Raw genomic sequence first — 15,523 nt, 5'->3', positions numbered from 1 at the left:
ACTGTTTGTACTGTATTGATTTTGTAAGTGTTATGATTGATTTACAACAATTTTGAAAGATTTATGTTATTTCTTAGTAATGCATTTTAGAACAAAACTATTTATAGTATTTAAGACAAATTTTTAGTTAAAGATTTTTTTTTAATTCTTACATTTTGACTTTCAAATAGAATAATTAAAGAGTAAATTCATTTTCTTAAAGATTTTTCCAGGTCTTCTTAAAGCTTGGGTTTAAAACTTTGTAATTGTAGTAAATGTTGCTGCAGAGTCTTAAAGCAATCAATGAAAAATACAACTTTGAAAACATTTTTACTTTGTTCTTTATCTGGCTTTTAACAAGAACCAAATATTATGATTGGATAAAAGTGGTACCAGATTCAATTGTACAGTTTAACTTTTTTTTTTTTTATCGTCATGTTTATGAATTGTATATTAGGGCAGGTTATTTTTCAACTTTTTACAAAAATTGCTTAGGCCATATAAATTTTAAATGTGTTGGCCCTTATGTAAAACTAATGCAAAAAAAAAAATTTAATTTTTAGGTTTTCAAATTGAAAACTCAAAAACCGAGGTTTTTGGTAAAAAATGCGGCATTCGCGGTTTGCCGCAACTTTTGACAGGTTATTCTGATTGACTCAAAAACATCTTCAATCAAATACTTGATCCCAAATACCCTATATTAAACACCTAGACAGTCATTTTAGCTTAAAAACTTATGATTTTAAAAGTTTATAAAGATTGTTATTTTTGCTATACTTTGCTGTAATATTTTGCATAACAATATATTATGACTGTAATGTAGAAAAATTTTTTTAAAAGATGCCTCAACCGCCACCCCAAATACTACCAATTAGAAACATGAAAAATTATTTATATGTAATTTTTATGAATTTACTTGATTATACTAATTATACAACAAAGTTAGAACTTATTACTTAAAAAAGCTCAAACAAATTCTCTTCTAAAACAGGAAAAAGCTCTCTGTGAGTCATTGTTGCCTTAAACTCATCTCGCCTTTCTTGTTCGTAAACTATGCCAGAAGCTCTTGTAACTTCCTTCACAATTCTTTCTTTGGATTGCCCATGTACAGGGAGTTCTGGAACTTCCATCGGGATTTCTAAGAACTTAATAAGTTCTTCTTTACTAATTTTGCATGTGAGCAAAGGTTCATAAATATCAGTACTCCAATCAATCAGTTCAATAATAGTTCCAGCATCGGTGTTAATTTTTGGAACTTTTCTTGATCTAACAGCAGCCTTTCCTAGAGAACTTATATTTTTTTATTGAAACTATTATCTTCACTGCAAGTATTCTCTCTTATTTATCTTTGCTACAAAGTAGTGCTTGAAGTATGGATTCACTGTGAGTATTCCAGGCAGAACATCAAACATATGGTAAAACTGTTTTCTGAATATTTAAGTTTTTCGAACAAGTTCTAGCTGTTTGTAATATGGTATGGACTGATAGTCCATTTTTGTTTTACCTGAATATTTTTTTTTAATAAGATTATACATACACACAAGTAAAATTATCAAAGTAATCAAAAAAAAGTTCTTACCTTAATTTCAAACCATAATACAGAGTATACACCATCACAGAACTGTACAAAGTGTTTTGAATTCTCAGCATCGCTTCTATTTAGTCAATGGTGTGATCGCCAGATTCTGCAAAGCCTACTTGCCAAGTTTAACCAGCGTGCATGATTGTGGGGACCAACTTGAATTTCTTTTAAATTGTCTGGGATTATTTTATCTTTAATAGCTTTTGTTATCCAGTATAGATATCTTTGATCACTAGATAAATTTTTTAAAGTACCTTCATCGATATCTAATAAATCAATTTCAACATCTATAGATTGAATTACATTAGTGGAAATTTTGAGATCATTGGCATTAGGGACAAGTTTACCAATATTGCCAGAAAACGTATTGTTTGATATTGTTCCATCAATAACTCACATTAAGTGCCTCAAAGGTAATTCATTTGTGTGCAAGACACAAACTATCCGATTTTCTAAAAAATGAATAATACCTCCAGCTAAATAATACTTCCAGCCTAAAAAAAATACTTATTTAGATATATGCATGACATTTAACATCAAATATTTACTTGCATTTATTATCAAAGATTTACCTGTATTAAGATTGGTTGAATTACAGCCAACAGCAGCTAGAGTGGATTTTATACCAGGTTTTATAATCCATTTATATATATGTTCTGCTATATGCTCTACTGGGGTAATAAACTCATTTGTTTTTTTTGTCATTTGTAAAATGGTACAGATATAAACCACCTGGCTCTGCACCAACTGAATAATGGTCTTTTTGTACAAGTCTGTGGTGAAATTTTCCATCTTCTCCAATCAAAGAAAATTCTGTCTCATCCTTTCTCCCATCAAACATTATACATTGAACTCCATTTCTTTTTACCATATCATCATTTTCAGATTTTAATCGCTTCATCAACTTCAATTTAGAGTGTTCAATTTTCTTCTGATCTGTCACTGTTTCACTGTCAGTCACATTTGTTTTAAAAAAGCCTGCCTTTTTAGCTGGTTTCAGTGTTAGTGTTGAAATTGCAGCAGTTGCTCTATTTGATACACCATATCTTAATGATGCTAATCCAACTTCTTTCATATTCAATGAATTTTTAGGAACTTGTCTGCTTATGTACTCAGAATTTTCTTCGCTTTCAACATCTTCATTGTCAGTACTCTCAATATTTTCAATTGGCACTTTAGTTTTTTTTCTTGAGAATAAAAAGATAGGTATTCTATTTGTGACTTCTTTTTTCCAGTTTCCTTCTTTTTATACTTTTTTTCTTGTTTTTTAGCTATTTTAAAATCTTGAGCACCCATTTGCATACGACTTTTTGTCCCAAATTTTTCTCTTTCGGATTTCATAAACTGAAGTTCTATTATGGGAATTTTGTTTTCTCTTTTGCATTGACAAGAGATATGAGCTTTAAAAGCACATGAACTACAACTTGCCTCTTTACAAGAAACAATGTCACACTTGCACTTTGCTATATCAAATAGCTTGTCCAGATTAGAGTTAAATTTAGAAACTGTCTCTGTGTTGCACCTGAAGTTAACAATATCTGTAGCTTTTTTCCATAATCTAACTTTTTTATTTATACTGACTTTGTCCGTCACAATTGAAATTTCAGGGTTCGCTTTCAACCATTGTGTTTTCACTTTAAAAAAAACCTTTTTGCATGTATCTTTAAGTTTTGCATTTGCTTTACAGTTATTATCTCTTCTTAGAAGCAGACAGTATTTAATAACATCTCTTAATGTTGGAAACTCAGAATCTAAAAATTCACTTGCAAAACCAATCATAACACTTAACTTGCAACTTTGACTATTTTTACGTGTTCATTTAGCCATCAATAAAGAATTTATTCTATTTTATAAACAATATTTGTCATGAACTTAACGTGTCAACTCAAATGTAGCATTTCAAATGCATCATCTTATGAATGATATTTCTTAAGTTATTTCATATAACTTATTAAATAAATTCAAGTTTAAATAAAATATTTTTTTCGTAACAATGCAGCAAAGTATAGCAAAAATAATGATCTTCGTAAACTTTAAAAATCATAAGTTTTTAAGTTAAAATGATCTAGGTGTCTAATAAAGAGTATTTGGGATCGAGGATTCAATTGAAGATGTTTTTGAGTCAATCGGAATAACTGGTCAAAAGTTGCAGCAAATCGCATATACCACATTTTTTACCCAAAACCTCAATTTTTGAGGTTCAAATTTGAAAACCTGAAAATTAGAATTTTTCATTTTTTTTTTGCATTAGTTTTACATAAGGGCCAACACATTTAAAATTTATATGGCCTAAATGGTTATTGTAAAAAGTTAAAAAATGACCTGCTCTATTGTATATATAAACAAAAATAGCTTAAAAAACTAAATTTTTATACTTAATTTTTCACAGTTTATTAAAGCTGACCTATCCAAGCAACAGTAGCTTGTTGTTATTTGTTTTGCTGATTAATGCTTACCTGTGGGTAAGTTGAGTTTAACACTTAAATTGTATCACACATCAAAATAAAGTAGGTTTAAGAAAAGTAAACTATATTTAGAAATATTTATTGACAAAAATTATAATAAGGAAAGTTCTTTGTTAAAAGTAGGGGTGTACCGGATTGGAAATTTTGAGTTCCGGCCGGAACCGGATTTGCTGGAATTGTTATAAAAATCTCTGACTATAAAAGATATTACTCATTGTAATTTCCTACTGTGATACGGAAAAATCACTAACACTGTTGTAAAACAACAGTGTAAAATCAGAAGTGACCCTTATCTAGCAGATATTAGCACCCATATCACCTATTCCAATGCCTTGATTAAAGATATTTTAAAACATTTGCCCATAATATATTTATATAATATATAAAGGTTTTAATATAAGATATAACAGTATATTAGACTCATTATATTCAATTTATTTTTGCTTCATTGTTTTTTTTGTGTTTTATCCCATATTTATGTCTTTTTTATTATACTAATATCTTATATACTAATATTATTAGCGTATTATATTATTATTTATTACATATTATTTGGTAATAATATTCCCTGACACAAATTTTATTCAGTCGTTTATTTGCGTTTATGGCGTTTACTTGGCAATCATGTTTTGTTGGCACAAGTTTATATTGGTACACTGTAGTCTACAATACACAGATTGTTGTCTACAATAATCCTATTGTTATTTATTTTCACTTATTTTTACTGTTACTAAATTTTTATAAAGTTGAAGCTCTTAAAATATGGTTAAACATCTTCATCTATCAATTTTTTACTTTTATTGTTTTATATTCGTTTTTGTTTTTTATTTAATGATCTTTTGCCTGGTTTTAATATTATTTTGTTAATATTAATATAGTTTTAATATTATTGTTATGTTATTCTCATTACCTTTTTTATTTTTTTTAATGCATTCTTATTAATTAAGTTATCAATCAGCATTATTAAAATCAGTAATCATTAAAATTATCAAAGCGGTAAAACCATAAATAACAGTTTTTTTTTACAGTGCAACTGACAATTAATTTGTAAAAAAAAAAATGTTTAAAAATATGAGTGGTTTTTATTTCTAAATTATTTACTTGATAGTCAAACATACAATGCCAACAGTTATTTGCATCTGCTGGAATGCTGTCAGGCATCGGGAAACGAATGTCTAGTTATTGGTTACAGCCCTCAACTCAAGAAAGTTCAGTAAGTTATTTTTATTTCAAAAATACTTTGTTTTTTTAAGGTTTGTTTCAATACATTTGTCTTTTTTAAACATTAAAATCATAAAATTTTTAATGTTACCTGCAGCTGCTTTTTTTTATCAATAAAACTTTATTTTCAGGGTAACCCGTGTCTCTGTTGTGGCACCATAGATTTTTCTGAAAATGAAAGGTAACTTTTCTAGTCATTTAAATTTCCAAGCATTTTTGTTCATTCTTTGAAAAAAATGTTAGTAATAACTGTTTAATATATAGGAGTAATAAATCAAATTATATTGTCAGTTTACAGTTTTGGTGTTAAAATAAAACAAAAGTGAGTTTTCTATATTGGGTAAATCCTGGTCTGTTATAAATCATCTAGGGGTGTTGTTAATCACCCAGGCCTATTAAATCACTCAGGGCTAATGTAAGTTAACTAGAGGTGTTGTAAATTACCCAGAATGCACTTTATTTAGAATTGTTTTAAAATACAAGGATTGCTGTAAATTACACAGAAATATAAACCCATGGTTATTTTTAATATAATCTTATATTCAAATTTAAAGTTCTTATATTGAAAGATGTATCTCATTAATAATGTTCATATATTGAAAGATGTATCTCATTAATAATGTTCATATATTGAATAATGTATCTCATTAATAATGTTCATATATTGAAAGATGCATTTTGTTAATAAAGTTTTAATGTCTTTGTATTTTTTTCAGTCAGTTATCTTTTTCAGATATTTTTATGTGGTAGATAAAGGAAGTTTCCAAAAGTTTGAAATAGCCGGTGACCAAAAGTCAGCTTGTAAAGTAATTTTTTTCAAATTAATCTTACATATTAAGTATTTTATTGCTTGTTTACAAAATTTCATATTTTTGTTATTTTTATGTTCATTTTGAAGATGATTTTCAAAGTCGATCTACTCTCTACATTGAAAGCTTCATCAGAATCACTTGACATGTTGCAGGTTTAAAAGTGTTTTCAAATTTAACTGCATTTAAAATTTACTTAAAAATTAAAAATATTTTTCTCACATTTAGTTGAAAAATGTATCTAGCGTTGACGTTGTTGACATGAAGAATACAGGTTTCGGCACAATTTTTCTTTTAGTACTAAATTTTGCCAACAGAAGCCAACTGTCATTAGGTAAATTATTTTGTATTGTTTAATTGTGTAATTTTTTAAAAAAAAGTTATTTTTTTAAATTTTGTTTTTTAAGTTTTATAATTGTGCAAGATGTGCACCATGTTTGTATAGTATATTAGATATTTGAGGCAAGCCTCTTCCGGTAAGTATCAGTAAAAAATAAAATAAAATCTTATAAAATTAAATATTTTTATTCAATTTTTTTACTTTTTATTAGGGACTTTAAAAAATAACTGCTCTCACTTTGAAAGTCTGATTGACCTTAACATAGATATTGTAAGCAGTTATCATTACCTGTTTTATAATTTTTTCATATAACTGTTTTAAATTTTTTACTTAATAGTAAAAATAAATTTATTTCAAGCATAACTTAGAGGGGGATATTCAGCTAAGTGTTACAAGTACTGACTACCAAGCTTACATATCCTCATCCAAGCAGATTTTTTCGCGCTCTTGTAAGTTGTAATTACTTTTTATTATAATCTTTTCATATTTTTAAAAATAATTGTGCCAGTATAAATATATCTATATATATTTTAAATTTAAAACATTGTTATTTTTAAATAACTGGACTAGTTGATTACATGATTAGATATTTATTATTTTTGAAATCCAATCTAATTTGGATTAAATATAATTAGCCTTCTTTTAAGATTAATTATTATATATAAATGATAATTTATTAATTCTTAATTTATCATTTAACTAATTCATATTAACTTAGATTTTAAATCTGTTTCAGTCAAAGTGAATTGGCAAGTCATTAGTATGCGTAAAATTAAGATAAGCAATTGTGAAATATTTGATTATTCGTCATTGTGTTTAATCTAAAAACTTCATTTAAGGAGTATTAAGGTTAAACTCATCAGAGGACAGACTATCTACATATGAAGCACACTATACAAACTTAGTAGGCACATCAATATAAAAATATTTATTTAAAATGTCCAATTTTAGAATTCTCTTTTTGGAACAAAATAGTAAGCTGTAAATTAATATAACTTTCTGACTTTATGGTTGGTTCAGTGGCAAATATGATTTCTAATCTATAAACAACAACAATTTTAAATGTTTTTTTGCTGTTATTAGTGACTTTAATGTTCACCATATTGAATGATTTTGTCTAGTATCACAGACCCTGCTGGCCCTAAAGCCTAAGTTTTTATAATTCTCAATATTTTTGAATTCCTACTCAGATAGTTAACTTTGTGACTCTCTTTTCATCACTAGTAAAGTAAATTGTTATTTAAAGGGATCCCTAAGTGCCAAGACAAGTTGTGTTTTATTGAAGATAATGTTGAAAAAAAACATTTGGGCTTAATTTTTTTGATTAAAACTTAATAATGAATGCATACCAACAAAATTAAAATTGTAGTTTTAGTCAAAGCTCACCGCCTCCATTTTTGGTTCTCCCAGTCTGTAAAATGTTAGCCCCAATCTGCAGACTTGATAATTTATTTCATTCCTGTTTAATTGACAGCTATATAAAATAATTTATATATAGATAAAAATTTATATATTATTTATATTATATATAAATATTATATATAAATATTATTTATAAATATTATATATAAATATTTATATTTAATATAAAAATTTATACATATAAATAATTTATATATTATATATAGAAATTTACATATAGATAAAAAAAATTTTTTTTAAGATATTGTTTTATTTTTTCTGCCGCAATCAGCAAATCGTTTTTATTAGTATAATTTTTTACTAAATCCCAAAAAATAATTGTGAAACAATTAAGAATAGAATAATATACTTAGTGCTGATATGTGAGTAGCGCAACTTGTTTTTAACAATTGTAAGTATAAATCTTTATCAAGGATGTTATATCAAATAATGTAGGAATATTTTAAATCAAATTTATTTTGTAAAATTTTTATTGCTTTTTTTTATCTACTTGAAGTTTTTAAAGCCACAAAATTGCAATGATTTTGATGAAAATAGAAAAGTGGTGTAGCATAACACGTTTTTTTAATTTTCAAAATTGAGTTATTAATGTTGAAACTGTTTATTGAAAAACTTGCATTTGTTAATTAAAAGTTTTATAACTTAAAATGTTAAGAGACAAGTTTTAATGACGCGCTTTAAAAATACGACATGATTACGAGAAATACCAAATACACAACATTTTATAAAAGCTTGCTATGATGATTTCACAATTTTAATCATTGTCTGTCTTGAATTATTGTCATAATCTGAAAATTATTGTGTTAATTAATAGTAAGCTGTCTGGATTTTACGCAAAGTATAAATTGTATAAAAAAACACATAAACTTCACGTTTTTATTGAATTGTAAACTTTAAAATAAATTGCGCTGTTATTGGGTGCTGTAGTAATGCGAATACATTGGGTTCTCATATATCCATTCATCAATTTTTTTTTTAATGCTAATTCACCTCCCCAAGGCCAAGAAGGCCACTACAGACGAGGAGGCTACTTAATTATGGTTATAACCCTCCCAACACTATTACTCCAAAACATGAACCTTGACGAACAAGGCCGGTGTAGGGAGAAACGAGTTGAGGGTAGTACTACCAGGGACATAGTGGGGATCAAACTCAGAACCTTTTGCTTATGAAGCAATCGCTCTACCACTACACCACTACCGCATTTATTTATCTGCATTGATTACCCTCAGATCCAATACCTGCAGCTTTATGGAAAAAGGCAATTAGTATATATAACTTAAGCAAGAGTGTAAGAATATGTTCTTTACATTTTGATGCTTCATGTTTCGACATGTCAAATAAATAAATGATGAAAATAATCATTCCAAAATCACTGCTTACTCTTTTTCTTGGTGGAAATAATTTAGCAGAGGTAAGTTTGTTCCAATAATTCAAATCTTATTTTCTATCTTCGTCTATCTGTTGATATTTTAATTAATAATTATATATAAGTAATATTACGTCTATCTATTGATGTTTTAATTATTTATTATATATAAGTAATATTGACTTATATTAAGTTTAATAAAGTAGTTAGTCTATATAAATTCTATATAAAGTATTTATAAATATAGCTTCGATATTATTAACTGCTTTCAATGTTTTTTTGTCAGACAGTTTTACTTTTTTTTAAATTTTTTTAATGCAAAGACAAAACAGCATTAAATGCCGCTTTGTATTTGTATGAAAAGTAACTAATATAGTTTGAACCAGGGGCGGCAGGTTTAATTTTTTGTGTTTGAAATAGCTAATAACGATAATAACGAACTAAGTTGCTGAAGAACAAAAAAACCCTTAAATTTTGGCCTCCACAGCCCTTAATGTGGGAACAACAACTTTATAAAATATTTTCTTTACTGTTTTTATCTAAATTTATGTTTATCAACAAATTTCATTCAATAAACTCTTAGTGGTTGGTTATAATGCAAAGTATTGTACTTATACATTTATCAAACCTGAATCTGGGTGTGTTATTGACTCAGTTATCATTTCAGTGACAGAAATAAAGAATTCGAACTGTATGGAAAAAGAAGGATTTATTCGCGTATTAAAAACATTAAAAAAAGTAGGAGTAAAAATTGATTTTATAGCTAGAGATCGTCATACTCAAATCCAAAAAACTTTAAAAGTGGATCCAAGATTTAACAATATAAATCATCAATATGATCCATGGTACGTTGCTAAGTCAATTAGTAAAAAAATGCACAAAGCAAGCAAAAATAGTTCTAAAAAAGATTTACTAAAATGGACTCCATCAGTAGTAAATCATTTTTGGTGGAATGTTGTAACTTCAAATAAAAATCCACGTTTAATGTATGAAAAATTTTCATCCATTCTATACCATATCCGAAATGTACATGAATAGGGTGGCTGTTCGTATTTTCTTAAGTGCAAAAATGAGCCTTATTTTTAACAAGATGAATATTCACAAAACAGGTTGGATGCAAAATCTGACGCTTTTCAATTTTTAGTTAACTTAATGAAATCAAAAACTCTTAAAGGAATCTTTGAATATTTAACTGAAGCAATTCATACAACAAGTGTTGAAGTTTTTAAAAACCTTTTGTTAAATTGTATATCGAAACACATTGAATATGATCACATGGTAATGGGTGCGTGTTTGGCAGCTCTTGATCATAATTTTAATGCTGATAGTCATAGAGAAATTAAATATTGGATAGCATACCAAAAACCTACCCAAAAGTTTAGCACTAGAAAAATAAAAGAATAAAAACATTACCTTTTGATCATAAAAAAAAGTTTTTTTAAAAACAGCAATCATAAGAACGAAAAAAAAAAGTGAAAAATGAGATATGGCTCCAACATCAACTGAGACCAAAGCTGAAAATATTGAAAGAACAAAAAAGAAAAAATTTATTTGGATTTAAATGAATTTATTATTTTATTTGATTATTTATTTTTAGTTCTTTTCGATATCCTATAATAAAAAATGTTTTAGTAAAACGTTTTAGGAAATGTTGTTCCTGGAAATGCAATCGATATTGGAAAAAACAATTTAACGAGTCAGCTGAGATCTCCATTCTACTTAGAAATTATCAAGACAATTTATTTTTAAATGAAGCTATAAAAATGAATCCATTTATTATCAACTTCTTCGATCTATCAACAGAATCACCACATGCCAGACAACAACTTAAAAGTTCGTTAAAGTTTTTTGCAAAAAAAGTGTGCTTCAGTTGTTTATTGTTAAATTTTTTTTGTTTTTGTTTTTGTTTTTCTCTATGTCTTCACTTGTACAATATCATTTGATGCTAATTTGAAGCATAATTGTCATATTCCTTGAAGATGTTTGCAAGACTGAAACACGTTCTTTACATATTTCATCCTCATTACTTTTTACAACTTCCCCATTATATATTTGGTTTTGAAGATATGATGTTATTGGTAATGTTTTTATCATTTGAAGGATTACTTTTGCTGCAACGCATTTTTATAAAAATACAATTTTAATTTTTTTCAGGCACTTTTTACTGTTTGTTTAATATCCATTCATTTAGTAATTATATACTTTATTTTAAAATTTTGCATTTTGTTTTTATGTTTTAATATTGTAATTGTTACTGTTGTTTACTTTTTTTTATTTACCGGTATTTATGTGTGCACTTTTATAAACATATTTTTAAAGTGCTATTTTTTAGAGTTTTTAGGGAGACAAGATGGTCCGATCTTTTCTGCGCTCTTGTTATTATGAATTTATATATATATATAATATGTAATTTATTATTTGTTATGCAATATTTTTTGATATGCAGCTTTATTTTTAATTTTTATGAAAAAATTTATTATGTTCTGTAAAAAGTATTGCAAACAAGAACAAAAAAGAAATGTACATTAGTTATTAAGACTTTATTTAAAACTAAAGTCGCAGTAGTGGAATATATATATATATATATATATATATATATATATATATATATATATATATATATATATATATATATATATATATATATATATATAGTTTGTATGTTTCAAATTTTAATTAATAGGTCCTAAGTATATATATATATATATATATATATATATATATATATATATACATATATATATATACATATATATATATATATATATATATATATATATATATATATATATATATATATATATATATATATATATATATATATATATATATACACACACAGTAGTGACCAAAAAATTAAGGCATGTCATAAAAAATCACTCAAATTTTGCAGTGTAATTTTTTGAATATTGATTAAACACAATAGGAAATGTAAAATAAATGAAAAAAAATAGATAAAAACTATCAAAAGTTGTTAATATTCAATAAAATAATAGTTATAGCACCAAATTATAGCAAAAGTTTAAATGACTTAAATGTTATAGTTCAATACTTTGTTGGATGTCCCTTATTATCAAGCATGGCTTGTATTCTTCTTGGCATACTATGTACTAATGTTTTACAAAATTCTCGAGTTATTTCATTTGTCCACACTTCTTTAAGAACTTTTTGAAGATGTTCTTCAGATTTTGGCTGATGTGCTGCAACTTTCTGCTTCATTATACTCCAGCAGTTCTCGATAACATTAAGGTTGGGTGAACTTTAGGGCCAATGAGATAATAATTCAATTTTTTTTATCAGTAAACCACTTCTTAACTGTTGTAGCTGTATGACAAGGTGCTGAATCTTGCTGGAAAATGCTGTTTTTAGTCATTTCCATGTGCAGTTTCACTTTGTCTTTCAATACACTTAGATACTTTTGTGCATTGACTTTTTCACCTTTTTTAAAGATGTGCAACCCGCATCGGCCTTGCGCTGTGATTGCTACCCGTACCATGACTGAAGGAGGATGTTTTACTGTTTTTATGATATACTTTGGATTCAGGCGTTCTCCCACAGGTCTTCTAACATAATTATAGCCCGTGCTTCTAATTTGTTGAAACATACTTTTGTCATTAAACATTACGCATTCCCACCATTCCGGTGTCTTGCCTTTTAAACTCTTACAAAATTTAATCCTAGCTTGTAATTGAGATGGAGTTAATAAAGGTTTTTTAGCTGGTCTTCTTGCAACTAGACCAAAGTCATAACACAACCTTCTTCTAATTGTTCTCGAACTAATAGTAAGTCCCTTTTCCATAGCAAGTTGTGATAACCTTGCAGATGTTGTGTGGGGCTCACTATTAATAACATTCTTTAAAAAACGGTCTTCTCGTGATGTACTCACACGTTTTCTACCACAATTTTTGCGATTTGAATAGTCTTGCACACGTAAAGCATTTTGCACTGCTCATCTTGATATTTTTAATTGTTTTGCTATAATACTTTGAGAATAGCCCTCCGAAAATAGTGCATTTATTTTACCTTAAACAAAGTTAATAATATCATGCTTTTTACACATGATATCACAACTATGGCAACCTGATGGTGTAAAATAAATCAAAATATCTTCAAAAATTAAAATATAATAAAAAAATTATTTGTATCCAAGGTAATAACGCCATAAATAAACAATAAGTTAAAAAAGTTTAAAAAATGTAGCCTGGCTTAAATTTTTGGCCACTACTGTATATATATATATATATATATATATATATATATATATATATATATATATATATATATATATATATATATATATATATATATATATATATAGTTTTGATTTGCGCTAATGCGAGTAATGCTTTTAGAATTTATGGTTTTGAAAATAGCCGTTGTTTTATTTTTAGAACTTGTTTTTTTTTGAACCCTTCAATGTATTTTCATGCTTCTACAACCTCAGATATTTCTAAGGCACCTTCATCATCACCATTGAAATTTGTGTAAACTCCATTATCATCTGGAAACTTTTACACTTTTAGTTATCAAAATGAAATTGAAAAATATAATATGATTACCTTTTTATCCATAATCATATTAAAACTTTTAGCAATTTGAACTAAAACATAATGATTAATTATTTCTGATAAAGAAATATCAAATATCTTGATAAATTCATAAATATATTGATAAATTCAAATATCTGTAATTTTACTGTCGCTTATTCTAAAATTAGTTATTAATTAAAAAATCATTTTAATTAATAATTTAAAATTACTAATTTAAAAGTTACTTTATTTTAAATTGTAACAAATATATTTCAGGATTTAGTAAAAAATTGTACTATTATTTTGTAGGAGAAAAAATACCAAAATCATAAAAAAATTGAATTAAAAAAAAATTTCTACGATGACATCATATACCGAAACTGTTATGAATTAAAACATGATTGAAATAAATTATCAAGTCTGCAGATTGCGGCTAACATTATACAGATTTGGAGTACCAAAAAAAATGGAGGCGGCAAACTTTGACTGAAACAAAAATTTTAATTTTGTTGGTAGGCATTCATTATTTAGATTTAATCAAAAAAATTTAGCCCAAACGCTTTTTATTAAACATTTTCTTTAACATGAACAAAACTTGTCTCAGCATTTTATCTAAAAAGATTTAAAAAATTTTTTTAGAATTCTCTTTTTGGAACAAAATAGTAAGCTATAAACTTTCTGTATAAGTATATTGAAAATGGTTCAGTGGCAAATATGATTTCTAATCTATAAACAACAACAAATAAATCACAAATGTTTTTAAGCTAAATAAAAAAATAAAAAAAACAATAATTAGCCTGCATTAATTGTTTTTTATTAGGGTCATTTCGGATAAAGCGAGCCATCGGATAAAGCGAGCCGGTCGCCTAAATATTGCAATTTTACGAAATCAAATTATGCTTTCGATTTATAACAATTTATTTAATATTAGTTATTCATTTTAAAGTCTAATGAATATTTTAAAAACAGTTGCTAAGCAATTATTTTCGCGGTGGTATAATTATAATCATTCGAGTAGTAACAAAACGTTTTTTCGCTTTAAGACCTTATATTTTGTTTAGCTTCAATTAAGAAAAGTGAGTATTTCATATTTGACACTATTTATAGTAAATATGATTGTAATATTAGTAATATGAGAAACTATTTCAAAAAATACAGTGTTGATATGTATTTGAGCGATGATAAAGTTTTTTAATCGAATTTTCAACCTGGCTCGGTTTTGCATAACTGTTAGATAAACCGAGCCAAGGGCATTCAGGTAAACCAAGCCATTGGCTCACTTTTCCAAAAATTGCAATAATAAATAAATGTAAAAAATATTATAAATTTTTTTGCTTTTTGACCCACAGGAATTGTTAATTTATTGGAATTTTTTATGATATTTTTACAGAATGGTATGTTATCAACCGATCACGGCCCGAAGAAACCAAAAATCTCAAGGAAAACAAAAATTGTCCGAGCAGGTACCGGCAATTCGAGGACAACATCAAAGTCCAAAAAAACTGCCGAGGCCTCAAAGTCATGCAGGCACAAAACTAAATTTATGGCAAAAAGGAAATATGGCTGGTGCTATGGAAAAATACAGAAAACAAGAAGAAAAACCTTCAACTGAACGGTTGTCAATACGGCATATGCATATGCTTATTCCGATGCTAAAGGAGTAAAAGGATTTTCAGAATCAAAAAAAATTGCCAGTTATTACTGGTTTCAGGGCTTTTTGAACAGATTTCCTGATATAAGCACAAAAAAGGCAGAGAATCTGTCTGCAGCAAGAGCATAACCGTGCGTGGACAACTATGTGCTGATT

At 26.8% G+C, this 15,523-nt stretch overlaps 1 protein-coding gene across 1 annotated transcript in view; it reads left to right on the top strand.

Annotated features, from left to right (window-relative positions):
* The window catches only part of LOC101241755 (nuclear pore complex protein Nup133), a 111,178-nt gene that overhangs the window by 22,258 nt on the left and 73,397 nt on the right, over positions 1–15,523 (top strand). Inside the window, exons 6-12 of the mRNA XM_065805022.1 lie at positions 5,135–5,239; positions 5,379–5,428; positions 5,981–6,053; positions 6,146–6,211; positions 6,285–6,390; positions 6,608–6,666; positions 6,755–6,845. Coding sequence (XP_065661094.1) covers positions 5,135–5,239; positions 5,379–5,428; positions 5,981–6,053; positions 6,146–6,211; positions 6,285–6,390; positions 6,608–6,666; positions 6,755–6,845 — 550 coding nt within the window. The remainder of the gene's footprint in view (positions 1–5,134; positions 5,240–5,378; positions 5,429–5,980; positions 6,054–6,145; positions 6,212–6,284; positions 6,391–6,607; positions 6,667–6,754; positions 6,846–15,523) is intronic.

Source organism: Hydra vulgaris, chromosome 09 (assembly GCF_038396675.1).
Source record: "Hydra vulgaris chromosome 09, alternate assembly HydraT2T_AEP".
In the NCBI taxonomy this organism is placed as follows: domain Eukaryota; kingdom Metazoa; phylum Cnidaria; class Hydrozoa; order Anthoathecata; family Hydridae; genus Hydra; species Hydra vulgaris.
This window is presented reverse-complemented; position numbering and strand designations above follow the sequence as displayed.